Source organism: Zeus faber, assembly GCF_960531495.2.
Source record: "Zeus faber genome assembly, chromosome: 21".
In the NCBI taxonomy this organism is placed as follows: Eukaryota; Metazoa; Chordata; class Actinopteri; order Zeiformes; family Zeidae; genus Zeus; species Zeus faber.
The window spans coordinates 6706165-6724924 of record NC_137208.1 but is presented as its reverse complement, the minus strand read 5'-3'; the positions used below and the strand labels follow the sequence as shown (position 1 = coordinate 6724924).

Here is an 18760-nt window from a genome sequence, read left to right as displayed (position 1 = left end):
GAGGCGGGGAAGACGCTGCTCTCACACGCGCTGTTCACACGGTTGTTTCCTAATATTGATAGAAAATGTATGGAAAAAAAAACCCAAAAAATCAGCAACAACAAAAATACACATAACACTTTCAGCCACACTTCAGCTGTCTCCACCCTCCCCAAAGCACTTTTGTTTGCCCCTCCTCCCCCTCAGGGTTGAAGTTGAGCCAAGTTTTCCTCCGGGGTGGATGCGGAGCGGCGCCCTGTGGTCCTGATGCGAGCGGAGGAGAGAGGAGAGGATGGAGCGCTGAGGGTGGAGAGATGGGGACAGAAAGGAGGAGTCCGTCACTACCAGCGTCGCTGTGACGTAAGGAAATATTGTCTGAAGACATAAAGCAACTGGTATTGACGTCACAGTGCCCCTTTTCCAGATGAGTTCAAGGTTAATTGGTTTGAGTTATTCACAATGATGGTGGTGATGATGATGATGATGATGGTAATAGTGATGATGATGATGATGATGGTGACGATGATGATGGTGATGGTGATAGTGATGATGGGGATGATGACGGTGATGATGATGATGGTGATAATGGTAATAGTGATGATGATGATGATGGTGACGATGATGATGATGATGATGATGGGGATGGTGATGGTGATGGTGATTGTGATGATGGGGATGATGTTGGTGATGATGATGGTGATGTTGATGATGGTGATGGTGATGATGGCGATGATGATGATGATGATGATGGTGAAGATGATGATGATGATGGTGATGATTAGGATAATTATGACAACCATAGTCACCTATATTTTTGTATAGAAACACACAACATGCAATTCAAAGTGCTTTCCATGAATAGAAGTCAATCAGATAGCAGTGATTATAATAATTCATAATTATAGCTGCATGCAGCAATATGCAGGGTCCAGGGTAGTCGTCCCTTTGTAAAAGTTCAATGGAAGAGTGTGCTTTGTATCTCTGTTCAGATGTGTTTTGTGGCTGCAGAAGTCCATTTGTTCTGGCCTGGTTACAGTGTAATTCTATGATGAGGCAGTGTTTGTGGCTGTGGGTGGGTTTCCTACGCCGCAACTAACAGCGATTATCATTCTGAAATTTATTTTAGTCAATATTGTGATCACGATTATTTATCATCATCCATTTTGGGGAACAGAATTATTTTATGGCACTTTGTAAATCAACAGAAAACTGCCTTTACCATAATAATAATAATATATTTTATAAACCTATAAATAAATAAACTAAGATGACATCAAGTCTGACGTCAGTCCCATCGACGAATGCTGCAATCTTGGTGAGGACCCGGTTGCTGACCAATCACCAGACTGCAATGCTTTCATGTGACCTCTCATTTGCGCATGTGTGTGCGTTGCAGCAATGATAAAAAAATAATAAATATTATTTAATTATTCGACATTAGTGGACCGATCTGGATCAAACTTGGATGACGGCATGTTGGAACTGCCCCAAATACACATTTCATCTTGTCTGTGAGAGCGGCGGACCCATGACATCCAGAAACCACTACATCAGTTTTTCATAAGCAATAGCATTAGGGCTCCCGCCCCTTCAGGGCTGGACCTCTTATAATAAAAATAACCTTTATTTGTACGGCGCATTTCATACACAACGTGCAACTCAACGTCCTTTCCATAAATAGAAGGCAATCAAATAGACACGATGAAAAGCAGCCAAAAAACATTTAATAACAATAAGTAAACATTAAACTGAATCTGATGCTTCCTTATTGAGATTGTGATATATTTTTCCTTTGGGGTTATTGCCATTTAGTGAAAAGCAGATACATGAATAACGGGATGAACAAAACACGGGCCCAGTTTCATACCAATGCTTTTATGTTTTGTCCAAGTATTTTAATATTATGTCATTATTATCATTATTATTCACAGATTAATGTTATAATACAAGCTGGCAACAATTGTGCCGCAATTAATTGGCAAAGCCAATTAAAATATGAGACAAAATCAAATTGAATAACTCCAAAAAGCGAAACTTTAGCTGGTCATAGAGACCTACTTTAAACAGACCTTTTCCCAGTGCAATTTAATAAGGGCTCCTGTGGCCGCAATCGTTTATTCCACTATTTTTCCTGGAAATTAAAGGAAAGTGTCGCCTCCTGCAGGACGACCTGCAGTAACACACTTTCAAATACTTTAATCATCCCCTGAGAGAAGTGTTACAGAAGGTCCCATCAAAAAATATTTGCAATAATAATAAATCAATAGGATAAAAATGGGGGAAATGGCCACATGCAATAAACCTAAAAATGAACAATAAAATAAACCAAAATAAACCTAAATAATTACACGGACAAGAAAACATGAATCAATATACAATAAATCTAAAAATGGGACATTTCTTAACATTTTACCACTGTTTGAACTTGCTTTTTTACATTCAGTCTCAATAAACGTTCTACACTAAACCACCGAAGGCATATGTTTGGGAAAAATACATTATACAGTAGATTCCCAAAGACACTCAGTAAACCCAGTGAACACACAACACAGTCTCCCGCATAACACACACGCACACACACACACACACACACACACACACACACACACACACACATACACATACACATACAAACACACACAAAATTGTATGAAAACCCAATAAAAATAAATCCTCCCACCAAAGAAACAGACTCCTCCGTGATGAACTATTCTCTTTTTTTGATGAGACGCTTAGCACGTTAAATCATCTCTTCTGTTTCGGATCATTTCCCCCTCTCTCAGCTGCGGTCGGCGCAGATTTTGTGGTGTTAAATGGGAGCGGGATCAATACGGGGAAGGTTGTAAGGGTGAAGCGTAATGGGCCAGAGAGAGAGAGAGAGAGAGAGAGAGAGAGACACTTATTACTACTTCTTCGTCAACCACACCAACAGCAGATTCTCCATCTTTTCACGGGCAGTGGGCAGCGGTACCTTGAGTTACGAGCGCACTAACCAAGGAGTTTTCCGAGTTGCGAGCCTTCGTTCCGTAGATTTTTTTGCATTGCTTTGCGAGCAAAAATGTGAGTTACAAGGAGCGAGCTTCAGGAACGCCGCCGCTAGGTGGCGTGGCCAGCGAATGCGGCCAGCATCCAGCATCCAGCATCCAGCATCCAGCATCCAGCATCCAGCATCCAGCTTCCAGCATCCAGCATCCAGCTTCCAGCATAAAGCATCAAGGTTCCAGCATCCAGCATCCAGCGTCTCACTCCTTCACTTCACGTGGTTACCTGACGGTGGAAGCATCTCTTTCGTGTTTTGTGCTCGCATTTTGTGCTTTTTGTGCAGTTATTTTGCCAGGTTTTTTTTTCTAACCCTGGGTCCTAAGAAAGTACGTGCTGAGAAGAACAAGCGGATGATGTCCATTGACTTGAAGCATGAAATCATAGAAAAACACGAGGGAGGTGTGCGTGTGATGGATTTGGGAGGCAGTATGAGCGTAGCACTTCTGCGATATGTACCATACTGAAGCAGAAGGAGGCGATAAAGGGTATTACGCCAGCCAAGGGCGTCAAAATAGTGTCTAAGCTGCGGACCGCCGTCCATGAAAAGATGGAGAATCTGCTGTTGGTGTGGTTGGTTGACGGAGAAGCAGCTCGCAGGAGATGGCGTGACGGAGGGTGTCATCTGCGGGAAGGCAAAAATGATCTGCACTGATTTGCTGCCGCCAACCCCAGGCACTTCAACGGACGAGGCATGGGAGGAGTCAATTAAAGCCAGTCGGGGCTGGTTCGCGAATTTTAAAAAGAGGAGCGGCGTTCACCCCGTCGTCAGGCGTGGCGAGGCAGCGAGCTCGGATGTGGAGGCAGCTGAGGGTTACCCCAAAATTTTTGCAGAGATGATAGAAGCCGGAGGATACACTCCCCCAGCAAGTCGTCAGCTGTGGCGAGAGAGCTGTGATGCCGAGGAGGGCTGACGTCATTGCAGAGGAGCAGAAGACGCCAGGCCACAAACCCCTGAAGGATGGGTTAACCCTCGCACTGTGCACCAATGCCAGTGGCGACTGCGCGATCCAGCCGCTGCTCGTATACCACCCGGAAAACACCGCAGCCTTTAAGTCGCGTAAGATCCTAAAAGGAAAAAAATGCAGGTGATGAGGAGGGCGAACCCGAAGGCGTAGCTCACCAGGCAGTTCTCTGTGGAGCGGGTAAACCTGGTCTCTGGTCCTGCCGTTGAGAAGTATCTCCAGGAAAATAAGATACCCCTGCAAGCCCTTCTCATGCTGGACAACGTCCTCGAGGGGGGTTCGCGTTCATAAAGGTTTTTTACCCTCCACCCAGCACCACCCCCATCCTGAAGCCCATGGACCAGCAGGTGATTTCGAATATCCAAGAAGCTCTTCACCAAGTTCCGCTGCTGCTTTGAGGTGACGGAGAACACACACCTCACCCTCCCAGAGTTCCGGAAGGACCACGACAACGCGGTGTTATGCCTCAGAGCTGTGGATACGGCCTGGCAGGGTGTGACGAGGAGGACCCTCAACCCTGCGCGGACGAAGCCGCGGCCCGAGGTGTTGTCCGAAAGGGGCTCGGAAGGATTGGAACCCGAAGCGGCAGCGGCGGAGGAGGTCGTGTCCCTCGGAAAGTCCACGGGCTTGGAGGGGGACGAAGAAGCTCATCGAGGAGCACTCCCAGGAACTGGCGACGGAGGAGTTGAAGGAGCTAGAGCCGCAGCAGCCTGCGGAGGTTTTTGCAGGAAATTGGTGCCGCGGAGGAGCAAGGTGCGGAGGAGGTTCATCTCCACAAGTGAGACGAAGGAAATGTTGGGAATGTGGGAGAGACTTTCGGAGTTCACCGGAAGGAAATGCCCAGAAAAAGTTGCGACTGGTCGCGCGTCGCCGCTGCATAACGACGCTTGCCGAACTCATTACCGAAACATTCTGAAAGGCAGGATGAAACCGATCTCCTCGGACAGGTTGTTATTGAAAGTGAGGAAGTGAGGAAGGCGTGGCCAAAAAGGAAAAACATCGGTGAAGAAGATTAAGTTTCGTTTTTTTTTAAGTTAAGCGAAAGTGAAGTGAAAAAAAAAATATATATATATATATAAATTGTAGCAATTAAAGAAAGAACACGAAACGGAACAAACTCCTCCAACCTCCTCCGCCTATCTCCTCCACCCTCCACCTCCGCCAGGATCTTCCGTCAGTCCAAGTCGTCTGATCTACAAGGTAAATACACTTTATGAAACCAGTTTATTTCTTTACATTCTCTTTTATTATGTTTTATTATGTTTTTATACAATATTTGTTATTTATAAATACATTCATCTTATTTAAAAACACGTAACAAAAAAAATCGGGGTGTTTTTTGGGGGGGGCTGGAACGGATTAATGGCATTTCAATTAATTTCAATGGGGAAAATTGATTTGCTCTACGAGCAGACTGAATTACGAGCTCTGTCACGCAACGAATTAAGCCCGTAAGTCAAGGTACCACTGTAATTATTTTTCCAATGTAGGAAGGAGGAGTCAGGGGTCACGGGGTCAGAGGTCTCACACACACACACACACACACACACACGCACACACACACACGCACACACACACACACACGCACACTGATTCCCCATCAATCAGAGGTGTCATCCCTCAGAGCAGCTCTCCGGCTCTTGTGCAACTCTCTGGAGCCGAAGATCAATATTTGAGTGCTCGAGCTCATTCATCACTTCAAATTGTTTGTCCATCTTGTTTCCCCTTTATTTAACCACATCCAACATGGGTGGAGGCAAAGGTGTTTCGTAAAACACCGGGGAAGGGGGGGGGGGGGGTCCTCTTGAAGGCAAGAAGCCATTTAAAAAACACTCTCTGGTTATTTTACAGCATCAACAGTCATTGTGTTGAGCAGTCGTACGGAGAAGCCTCCCAGGGCCGAGCAGCTGGTCCATTTGGCGCGTGTGATGTAATGACATATTAAATACCTCACAGTAATGGTCTCAAACTATTGGTTAGGTGGTGTGCAATAAGTGAAAAAGTAAAATAGGGGAAATTACACCCTACGTCCCGCTCCATCCGTTCAAGAAGGTTTTTTTAAGTTTAAAGGGATGTGTTCTGCTTTTTGTACTGCTGCAATTTGCAGCTTGCATAGCAAAGTACGTTTTACACCAAATCTGTTAATGCGTCCGACCGGCTGATCCTCCCCCTAGTGGCCGTTGGATGAATTGCGTCTGGGTTTCGCATCACTGGCTTTTTCCAGTACCACAGGGAATATTTGGATCAAGTTCAGGTTCAAGAGATTATTTGTCACATACGTATACAGTACATACGGTCATACATATATGCAGTGAAATGTCATGACACCCAGTGATTACGCACAATAAGCTCTATAAACTCTAAAAGTACAAAAAAATACCAAAATGTGCAGCTTGACATTTACCATTTTCCACGACTGAGAGTTTAAAACTTCCTTTATAAAGTCACTACGATATATACTTTATATAGTCATAAAGTGCGCAAATTATGAAATACACCCAACTCACTTATGTAAAATTTGATTCATTGAAAGGGAAAACGGTGGCATCCAATGTCAATGTTATTAATGTCATTATTTTATACACAGTGCATGACTTATTTACTTAGTTTTAGGCCCAATTCCAATCAAAACAACTCGACTGATGTAACTTTCCGGTCGTAGTGTCGGCTCTGAAATTTATCGCGAGAGTTGGAAAATGTGAACAAGTCCCGGAGCCTCGAAGACAGGTGGAAATCCGGCACAGCAGAGCGCCCACACCGGCCTGTGTGCGGAATCCCGACCCCCCCCCCCCCCCTCGGAACGAACGGACTTCCGGTTTGTCGTCGCCGGATTCGGTGTGAAGTGGGCTTATGTGTCGAACCAAACCAATAAGAAACCCTGACACAAATGAACATGCAAGAGAATACCTTCCGTAACCAAAACCCTCTTTCAACAGACGCAGTGGGTTAAAAGCAAGATCATTCAAAGTGGTCCCCAAATTGTAGGGCCCGCCACCTAGTGGGGATGCATCGGTACTGCAGGGGACCCAGGACATTGATCCAAATTGACTGAAGAAATATATAATTAATATGTATTTGTTTTGACAAAATGTGGATTGGAAAATGTGTAAACTGTACATCCAAAATATTGAATAAATCAGATTATATATATTCATATATACACGGCGTTCGAAATTATTATGCAAATTTGATTTAAGTGTCATAAACATTTAATTTTTTGTTTTTCAATTGAACTCATGGATGGTGTTGTGTCTCAGGGCTCTTTGCATCACTGAAATCAATCTCAGACACCTGTGATAATTAGTTTGCCAGGTGAACCCAATTTAAGGAAAACTACTTAAGAAGGACGTTCCACATTATTAAGCAGCCACAGGTTTCAAGCAACATGGGAAAGAAAAAGGATCTCTCTGCTGCCGAAAAGCCTCAAATAGTGTAACACCTTGGACAAGGTATGAAAACATTTAATATTTCACGAAAACTTAAGCGTGATCATTGTACTGTGAAGAGATTTGTAGCTGATTCAGAGCATAGACGGGTTGGTGCAGATAAAGGCAGAATGAGGAAGGTTTCTGCCAGAACAATTAATGGGATGAAGAGAGCAGCTGTTAAAATGCCGTTACAAAGCAGCAAACAGGTATTTGAAGCTGCTGGTGCCTCTGGAGTCCTGTGAACCTCAAGGTGTAGGATCCTCCAGAGGCTTGGAGTTGTGCATAAACCTACTTTTGGGCCCCCCCTAAGCAATGCTCACAAGCAGAAACGGTTGCAGGGGGCCCAGGAATACATGAAGACTCATTTTCGTTCTTGTTTACTGATGAGTGCCGTGCAACCCTGGATGGTGCAGATGGATGGAGTAGTGTCCCAACAAGGCTGCTACGTCAGCAAGGAGGTGGCCGAGTCATGTTTTGGGCCGGAATAACGGGGAGAGAGCTGGTAGGCCCCTTTAGGGTCCCTGAAGGTGTGAAAATGACCTCAGCAAAGTATATAGAGTTTGTGACTGAGCACTTTCTTCCCTGGTACAAAAAGAAGAAACCGTGCCTCCCGTAGCAAAACCATCTTCATGCCTGACAACGCACCATCTCATGCTGCAAAGAATACCTCTGTCACTGGCTGCTATGGGCATAAAAGGAGAGAAACTCATGGTGTGGCCCCCATCCTCCCCTGACCTCAACCCTATTGAGAACCTTTGGATCATCCTCAAGCAAAAGATCTATGAGGGTGGAGGCAGTTGGCATCAAACCAGCAGCTCTGGGAGGCTGTTCTGACGTCCTGCAAAGAAATTCAAGCAGAAACTCTCCAAAAACTCACAAGTTCAATGGAGGCAAGAACAGTGAAGGTGATATGAAAGAAGGCTCCTATGTTCACATGAAACTTGGCCTGTTAAGATGTTTTTGATTGAAATAGCTTTTGATTTCAGTAAATATGACCTAATGCTGCACATTCAACAAATGACCAATAAAATGTTTTTAAAACTTTGGAACAGTGCATTTTAAGTTTTTTATTTCTTTTATTTTTGAAAAAAAATACTGTTATCATTGGGAGAATTGTTCAATAACATTCGAATAATACCCGAGCGGTTGATTACTTAAATTATACTGACTGTCATTTGCATAATGATTTGGAACTGTGTGTGTGTGTGTGTGTGTGTGTGTGTGTGTGTGTGTGTGTGTGTGTGTGTGTGTGTGTGTGTGTGTGTGTGTGTGTGTGTGTGTGTGTGTGTGTGTGTGTGTGTGTGTGTGTGTGTGTGTGTGTGTGTGTGTGGTTTTTTTTTTTTTTTTTAACCTGTGCTGTCAGCATGCTGGACATACAGAGTACTTGTACCATTACATCCAGGACAGAGTTAGTCTGCAAGTGGAGTTAAACTTCTCAACCTGCAATGCAACTCTTTATTAATTGTTAAATCAATAACTGTCCTGTGGAGGATGACAAGAGCACAGTTTTTGGTTATACAGAGTTATACCAACACCCTCTTTGGAGAACTGTTTATCATGTTTTGGTCTATAAACGACTGATCACTACACCAAGAGGGGGAGGATCACCACAGGTGAGACCATTATACATAGAACCAACCCTGGACGACAACATGACAAACAGTGATTTAGGTCCAGATAAACTGGAACTACAACTGGTCAGGTGGCCTCCTCCTGTCATAGTAATGGCAGTAAGTGAGGGAGGAGAGGAATGCAACCAGGAGGGTGCTGGGGTGCACTCCAAACAGGTGTGGCGGTGTGTGTGTGTGTGTGTGTGTGTGTGTGTGTAAGGTGTCCACCGGTGAGTGTACATGACTTATCCCAGTTCCTTCTGGTGTAGATGGTCCGTATTATGTCGTGGCGCCATGCATGAGAAAGGGCCCCGAAGTCCCCTCCGAGCTCCGCAGCCGCGTAGACACCCTACGGCTGCAGGAAATCCCCGAGCACCCTGCCCTGCGGCCCCGGAAGCTCCCCGGGCCCCCAGAGAAGCCGGAGGGCCGTGGAGTAACCCCCACACCGGACCCCGAGGAGCATAACCCAGTCCCGGGGAGCTCGAGGAGACCCCGCACCCCAGGGGCGCTCACATACAACCCACCCCAAAGTGTAGGCACGAGACGCAGCTGCAGGCACAGAATCCAGGCCGCGGGCCCCAGGCACGGACCGCAACAGACTTGCACCCCACAGGCGAGCGGGCGGGACCCCATGCCCACCCGTCCTTCAAGTAGGAAAGGTTGTGTTGCTTTGCCGCCTAAGGGCGAGGCCCGTCTCACCGCAGCCGACCAGACGCCCCACCCGACGTGAGCGCCGAGTGCCCGTCCACGTAGCAGAGTGTGCTCAGCGCGGGGCACCTGGATGGTAGCAAGTCCTTCAGGCACAAGTCAAACCCAATCACCTCGCACCCCTCCTGCCCCGCACAACCTGGTCTGGTGGAGTGTTGTCTATATACAATATTATATTAAATGATGTTATATTATACAATATTGATCCATGCAGCGCCTTGCTTAAACCCTTTCTGACTGGCTTATTTATTTATTTTTTGCTATAACGTCATGGTTCAATCATGTTTTCTTGCTATCAGCAAAGAACATCGAAATTAGCAGTAAAATCAGGTCGCAATTCCATTATTGCTTTCACGCAGCAACAACTTTCAAATGAATTTATAAGGCAGGGAAACATCTCACATGGTGAAACATCACCAGGTATTTCTGACCATTGCCACCATTGATGGGAGATAAAATCTGGACAATACATTGGACATTAAGACTCTGTCGATACTATCTGACTCTCAATTTAGATGGCGATAAGGTAAACAAATGTGAACAAACTAAAATCTCCACTGAGGCACTTTACATTTTTCTCTTTTTTTGTTTGTCATTCTTCCCCCTTGTTTGACGTTGGAGTCGTCCCGGTCACGCACACACACATTCGACAAAAGGCAAAGCGTCACTTGTCATAGAACCGGACCCGAGGAAACCTAATAAATAAGCCGTTTTCGTGACGAGAGGTTCAACTCCTCTCCTCAGATTCGGGGCCTCGACGAGTCACTCGGCATAAAGAAGAGTCGTTCTAATTTTTTCCGTCCCTTCGTGCGTTTCATTCGGGTGGTGAAACGTGAGGGTGAGCGAGGGTGAGCGAGGGAGGAGCAACAGGGTTCAGCTCTGTTGGACCCCGGAACGCACGCGAGAAAACTTGATGTCAAAACGATGGATTTTTGGTTTTGCATAATTTACTGTAAATCGTTAATTTAGTACTTAGGGGATTATTTTCAGTTTTTGGGAATCGCCGAATTGTCAATCGAAACACAAGGAGCTTGTTCGTGCACGTTGCTCTGTTCATTCGGGAATTTAAGATCCAGAGTCAGTGAACGCCCTCTTGCCTGTCTGCAGCCAGTTGCGAACAACTCCTCTGTCGGGGTGACTACAGACTCCAGAATCATTTGACGGATTTGTTCGCCGTGGCCGAATCGTTTGCGAGCCACATATAACTTTAGCCAAGAAGGAAACAGGTAAAACCCAGGATAAGCCTTTTCTTTGATGGGTGCTTCGATTTTTTTTGTATTTTGTAGAAAATATGAGATGAAATCAAGAGTAATTCAACTTTTTTTTTTTTTTAGATTTAAGAATTGAATGCCTTAATTTGATTCAGTTCCCACAGATACTGATCATGTGACTGAATGTGTCCCAGTGGAGTTTGCTTATTTTACAAAATACATTTTTTTTCTCCCTCTTCTGCTCTTTTTTGTTTTCTTTTGAGGGGTCTTGAGAATCTGTGTGTGTGTGTGTGTGTGTGTGTGTGTGTGTGTGTGTGTGTGTGTGTGTGTGTGTGTGTGTGTGTGTTGTTGGAGAAATTCTCGTGTGTGGTTGGTGAGGTTAATCTGCCCGCTACAAGGAAACAAAACTGATTATTAAACTGAGTATTAAAAGTATTTATTCTGCAGAATAAAGGGAAAGATTCAGTGCTGTTCCATAGCAGTGTTCTGATCAATCTACCCCTATTGATGATGAAGAGGGCTTTATACCAAAGAGGTTGTGTGTCATTGGTCAGGTGTCATTTACAACACTGTGCACCTCAATTGTCTCCTCGGATGTTACCCTTAAACAGTGATTTAACAGTCAAGACTCTGGTCACAAACACAATGCAACTATGCCATAAACAAACACACAATGCTCTTTTAAGCCCCCCTTGGGGTTATCCTTATCTTCACACAAGGTTGGTTGAGGATGGAATGAGATCTGGTTCTTCAAAACTGCGATTGTCATCGTTATGAAAGAACAACCTCTTTACATAACTCTGGGAGGCTCGTCAATAACCCAGAGGCAATGTTTTAAAACTACATAACCAACAAAAGGCTATTGTCCTATACAAAACAGGTAAAGCATCATTCAAATAGTTGATCATATGCATTTTTCTCAAACATTCCCTCCTTTTGTTCCAACACCTCAAGGAAAATGCAAGAATGCTAAAATTTCATATATTGAGGCAATGGGATCAGAAAATGACATATAAATTGAATACAATCCAATTATACTGCAGAGATATCCTTCAATTCTGTCGTGCTCGAATCTATATACTCTCATAACCAAATATCCCAGACAGAATTCAAGGATATCCGTGTCTCAAATTGGCCAAAACTCTCTTCTCACATTTGACCAGAGAAGAGTAAAAGACCAGTAAGGGTTATCTACACTATACTATGACAACGCACAAGACAAAAACCCCAGTCGTACAGAGGAAAACGATTTACCTAATCCCAAAAACAAGAAGTTATTATTTTGTGTGTGTGTGTGTGTGTGTGTGTGTGTGTGTGTGTGTGTGTGTGTGTCCCCGCAGTAGGGATCGGCGTGCCTGGGAGATGGGACACACAGGGCAAGATCTGCAATACACAAGCCACCGCACCGATCGCGGGAGATCGGTAAGCAGTGATTCCGCATTTACTATTTATATACATTGGCCTGCGAGCCCTGATTTGTTCCTTTTGGCCCACGAGCCACCGTTGGATTTTAGGACTTATCAATAAACACACCAATCTAGCCACTGGGAGTGCACAAGCCAGTGTATCATCAGTGCCGGTCCCAAGCCGGAGAGAGGGTTGCGTCAGGAAGGGCATCCGGCGTAAAAACCATGCCAAAGCAAACATGCGGACAACAAATCTGATTTCTGCACCGGATGGGTTGAGGCCCGGGATAACAACAACCACCACTGGTGCCGTTAGCCAACAGAGTGCCAGTGGAAATTGTGCTACTGTCGGCCGAAGAAGAAGAGGGGGAAGGCGTGTCCGGCGACAGCAGGAGAGGAAGAAGGGTCGGAGAGTAGAGTTGAGAGTAGGAACTTTGAAAGTTGGCACTGTGAAGGGTAAAGAGAGAGAGCCGGGTGACCTGATGGAGAGAAGGAAGGTAAATGTACTATGTGTACAAGAGACCAGGTGGAAGGGGAGTAAGGCCAGGAGTATCAGAGCCGGGTACAAACTGTTCTGCCATGGAGTGGATGGCAGGAGAACTGGGGTAGGGATAGTCATGAAGAAGGAATATGTCAAGAGTGTTTTGGAGGTGACGAGAGTGTCGGACAGAGTGATGAGCATGAAGCTGGAAGTTGATGGGGTGATAATGAATGTGGTCAGTGCATATGCTCCCCAAGTTGGGTGTGAGATGGGAGAGAAAAAATAATTCTTTAGTGAATTGAATGTAGTGGTGGAGAGCCTCCCCAAGGGAGAGAGTGGTCGTTGGAGCAGATCTCAATGGGCATGTTGGCGAAGGGATCAGAGTCATAGGTGATGAGAAGGTGATGGGTAGCTATGGTGTCAAGGAGAGGAATGTGGAAGGACAGATGTTGGTGGATTTCACCAAAAGGATGGAATTGGCTGTTGTGAATACGTATTTCAAGAACAGGGAGGAACACAGGGTGACATACAAGAGTGGAGGAAGGTGCACTCAGCTGGACTACATCTAATGCAGGAGGTGCAATCTGAAAGAGATTAGTGACTGCAAAGTGGTGGTAGGGGAGTGTGTTGCTAGGCAGTATCGGAGGGTGGTGTGTAGGATGACTCTGGAGGCCAAGAAGAGGAAGAGAGTGAAAGAGGAGCCAAAGATAAAATGGTGGAAGTTGAAAAAGGAGGAGTGTTGTATGCAATTTAGGGAAGAGGTCTGGCAGGCCATAGGTGGGAATGAATGGTTCCCAGATGACTGGGAAACAACTGCAGAAGTGGGGAGGGAGACGGCCCAGAATGTACTCAGTGTATCATGCGGGAAGAGGAAGGACGACAAGGACTCTTGGTGGTGGAATGAGGAAGTACAGGAAAGCATAGAGCAGAAGAGGTTGGCGAGGAAGAAATGGAATAGTCAGAGAGATGAAGAAAATAGACAGGAGTACAAGCTGATGCGGTGCAAGGCGAAGAGAGAAGTGGCAAAGGCAAAGGAAAAGGCAAACGACGAGTTGTATGAGAGGTTGGACAGTAAGGGAGGAGGAAAGGACTTGTACCGATTGGAAAGACAAAGGGACCAAGCTGGGAAGGATGTACAGCAGGTTAGGGTGATGAAGGATAATGATGGAAATGTGCTGACTAGTGAGGAGAGTGTGTTGAGAAGGAGGAAGGAGTACTTTGAGGAGTTGATGAATGAAGAAAATGAAAGGGAGAGAAGAGTGGATGATGCGGGGATAGTGGATCAAGAAGTGCAGCAAATTAGCAAGGATGAGGTGAGAACAGCATTAAAGAAGATGAAGAGTGGAAAGGCAGTTGGCCCAGATTACATACCTGTGGAAGCATGGAAATGATTAGGTGAGATGGCAGTGGCGTTCCTAATGATACTGTTTAACACCACCCTGGAAAGGGAGAGGATGCCGGAGGAGTAGAGAAGAAGTGTACTGGTACCCATCTTCAAGAATAAGGATGACGTACAGAGCTGATCAACTTTATTCCCCTGTCGTAACTACAGGGGAATAAAGTTGATCAGCCACAGCATGAAGCTATGACAAAGGGTAGTGGAGGCTAGGTTAAGAGGAGAGGTGGGGATCAGCGAGCAGCAGTATGGTTTCATGCCAGGAAAGAGTACTACAGATGCAATGTTTGCTTTAAGAATGCTGATGGAAAAGTACAGGGAAGGCCAGAGGGAGTTGCAATGCATCTTTGTGTATTTCGAAATTTAGCATATGATAGGGTGCTGAAAGAGGAAGTGTGGTATTGCATGAGGAAGTCGGGGGTGGCAGAGAATTACATAAGAGTGGTACAGGATATGTATGAGGACAGTCAGACAATAGTAAGGTGTGTAGTAGGCGTGACGAAGGCATTCAAAGTGGATGTGGGATTGCATCAAGGATCAGCTCTGAGCCCTTTCTTGTTTGCAATGGTGATGGACAGGTTAACAGATAAAATCAGGGAGGAGTCTCCTTGTACTATGATGTTCGCGGATGACATTGTGATCTGCAGCGAGAGTAGGGAGCAGGTGGAGGAGAGCCTGGAGAAGTGGAGGCATGCATTAGAGAGAAGAGTAATGAAAGTCAGCAGGAGTAAGACAGAATACATGTGCCTGCATGGGAGGGAGGGCAGCGAAAAGCTGAGAATGCAAGGATTGAAGGTGGAGAAGGCGGATGAGTTCAAGTACTTGGGGTCGACCATTCAAAGCAGCGGAGAGTGTGGGAGAGAGGTGGAGAAGAGAGCACAGGCAGGGTGGAGTGGGTGGAGAAGAGTGTCCACAGTGATCTGTGTGAATGTAAAACAGGGCATAGGGAATAATTCTGTGCTTTCCCAAACAGTTATGTTGAATAGCCGACTAGATCTGTGGAGGAGACAACCATCGTTATTAGACAAGAGCAATATTGGGTACGGCGGCGTTGTTGGCTGCATTGGTGCAACATTTCCTATAGAGATGGGATCAAGTACATTAATGTAAACAACACAAATAGGAAGATCAAAATGGGGGGGTTATGACATCACAACATTAAACAGATGTTCTGTATGTCTCATCAATCAGCTCCACCACACCCTATCACACTCGCCTGTGCATATTCATGCAACCAAATAAAACAAAAGACAGTTTACAACGGATAGAAACACAAACACAACCGGTTGTACAATGATAGACAAACACCTTTTTATACAAAAAAAACAACAAATGATGGACAAACAAACCAGACGGAAACCCTCCTTTTTGTTGTAGTCATGAGTTTAAATCATCGTAGTTGAACTTTTCAAGAACCTCAGAAGCAAGATCTGGGCGGGGCGGAGCCACAGCGGCTATCGCTGTCAAGCAATCATGTGAATGTCCATAAGAGGGAAGAAGAGAAGTTGGAGTAAGCGAGGTGAAAGTTGGACATGTTGATGGTGGACAGGTGTCTGAGAGAAACGAGCCGGTTTGCTTCGTAGCAAGATAAAGGCACCGAGTTTCAGAGCATAGTATGCAACAAGATGTAATTCATCTCTATAAGATTGCAACAACACAGCTAACAAAAAACCATCCCCCTCATCCACAGTTAAAGTAATCCAGCAAACCCAACATGGAGCTCGTGCAAAATGCTGGCGTCTAATGGCTGAGCAAGCATTGCCTCATTCCACAATCCGAAAACAACAATAACCACAACAGCCAAGAAATGCCAGGGTGTGACCCTGATGAGAAAAAATTAAATAAATGTCATGACTCAAATAATGAACGTTCTTTTGTGCTGGCTGGAGTTATAAGAGGAAAAAAAGAAACTGTGAACATGTTATTCTAAGTATTTTAGGAAGTCCTGTGTATCCACAACGCAAGCATATCAATAAACCATAAACGTTCCAATTATTGTGCTGCCATTAATAAAATCAAAATCGGTCAAAATAAATTTCGGTACTCTGACTCCACATAACTTCAACAATGAGTTATGCAACTAGAGAGGGTAAGGAAAAAGGTGATTCACATACTAAAACATTTTAATATTTAGCATTCAATACTATATTCCTATTTTTTATTTCTTTATTTATTTTTTATAGTTCTTATTTATACCCTTAAAGGTACAATTAATAACTGCAATCAACAATCCTGAGATCTCAGCAGTCATCAATCTAATGGAAGCCTAACTGGCGTTGATCAATAACATTTGATCAGCTATCTATTATCTCATGGTCAATTTAAGTTACTCAACTCCTAAAAAATTAATATATTATGCGCTAAGCTTGGAACTGCTAGTCTTACCTTTTGGCCAGTGAGTTTTCAACAAGAAGTCACATCATTCTGCAGTGTGATTTGAGAACAATTGAGAGGTTATTTTGCATTTGCAATCAAGTTAACACCTTTTGAGACCATCTAAAACCTAGAAGGGCTATTATCAACATATTTGCAAATCAATGAAGCAATCACTTTTGTCTATAATCTGTGTACTCTCAGGATAGACAGATTGAGAAAACGCAGAAGCAGCCACCATGGTAATCACACAGATATAATTTCCAGCAGGACTTCAGCTGGTCAGTCATTCCACAGCTCCTTTTTGGAGTAGAAAATTCCGATCACAGTCATTCAGTTTGGTGTTTTGTCTGAAGCAGTGACATCACCGAATGCAGGTCCAAAGGAGCACAGTTGATACGGCTCCTGACCTGTGCACAACATGTTTTTTTAATTGTGCGTTTGCTGTACTTGGAGGCCAAACACTTGATGGTCAATGGTGGAGGGCAGTTATTCAGTTACTCAAGTTATTTAGCCTGTTGTTGGCCAAACTGGATCTCTGTATACAAGGTCTTCACAGCCCTTCTCTGAAATGCAAGAGTAGGCATGTCGCTTAGCAGGATATCAGGAAAATAGGAATGTCCTTTGGGCCTGTGTGAAATGCCCTGGGTTGCTTAATGTGTTGTTCTCAGACATTATCATAAGATGAAAGGAGAGGTCTTCCACTGTAACAGGCAGTGTCATAAAGATAATCACTCCAGGGTCTTCTGACAACAGTGTCCCTGAGTGATAACACAGTAATCATTAAATTAGCTTCTGAACATTGCTTCCACAACCAGACGAGACAACTAGAATTTCATATTTGATTAAGAACGAATCAAAATGATTCCGGTTCTGTAGGGCACTCCATAATATCTGATGCTTTAATACTTTTTAACGATGGAGCTCAATAGGGGGTATAGAGCTAAATTCATCCATTGATATACTTGCATGCATTTAATCTAAAAATATTTCCAATTGAGCCTATTAAATAAATAAATTTGCAAATGAGTTAAATTCAAATAGCAATAATATCAATAATTTACAAGGACCTTTGAATGCTGGACATGTTATGGCCTTACTCAATTGTAGAGCAACTCTCTTCGATCAATCCTGTTGTCAGTCCTTCAAGTCTTCCCCATCAGACGCATTCACATCTACACTGGTCAAAACTGCAGCCGGTGGATTCCTGCTTAAAACTGAGGAAATAAAACACTGAATAGACGGGTTGGTTAATTAATCAATACGTTATTACAACATTAATCGATCCACAAGATATTTTCAAGATTAAACTTAAAATTTTTTGAATGCCCAAATTAAAAACCATCTTCACATTTATTTTAGTGTTTCAATTTTAAGTAAGCGAACATACACGATCCATTACCGCTCTAGCGTACAAAACAAAACAATTATTCCTCTTTGTTAACCTACTTGTTAAGTTTTATACTGTATATCAAAATGTACCTTATTCAATGTCATATCGAGATTACTTCTAGAGTAAAAAATAATAATAATAATAAAAATATAATAATGCTGTTTGATTAAACTTAAGCACTTACCAGCCTTACTGAAAAAAAAATTACCGGTAAGGATTTGAAACACACAAACACAAATGTATATCACACCAAAACTGACAATTCACTCATGCAATATTATAATTTAAGGTATAGTGTTTAATCTATACTATTTTCTCATTTATCATATCCTTTGATTTAGAATGACCAATTTACTAATGCTTTGTGCCATTGTGCCAATTTGTTACTGCTGTAACACTGCAGACTACCCCTCTGTGGGATTGATAAAGGATTATCTTATCTCAACCAGCAGATCACTTTTACACAAGAACACAAAAGGGAAAAAATAAAGTAAATCTCAAAAGAATAACTCTTTATAAACCAAAAATGAATGCATTTCTGCTGCTACTATACATCATATCTGCTCTCCGCGATGTCTTAAAACATATTTTGGAAGCAATTGTTCCCAATTTTTATTCAATTTGGTTTTATCAATTTGGAATGCCTTGCGATAAATTGTATTAACAAAGCACAAACTATAGTTCTAAAACAAAAACTCATCCTACTCCTCACCTAACCAAAGTCGCATAAATGAACCAAAGACACTTTCCAGCAACTTAAAACCCGTTACA

At 43.7% G+C, this 18760-nt stretch overlaps 1 protein-coding gene across 1 annotated transcript in view; it reads left to right on the top strand.

The window, feature by feature from the left end:
- Positions 1 to 3915: 3915 nt before the first annotated feature.
- Positions 3916 to 18760, top strand: part of LOC307246448 (mucin-19) — a gene marked incomplete at both ends in the record, with an annotated part of 38963 nt that continues 24118 nt past the window's right edge. The window contains 2 exons of the mRNA XM_080022358.1: positions 3916 to 4041; positions 4350 to 4761. Coding sequence (XP_079878484.1) covers positions 3916 to 4041; positions 4350 to 4761 — 538 coding nt within the window. The remainder of the gene's footprint in view (positions 4042 to 4349; positions 4762 to 18760) is intronic.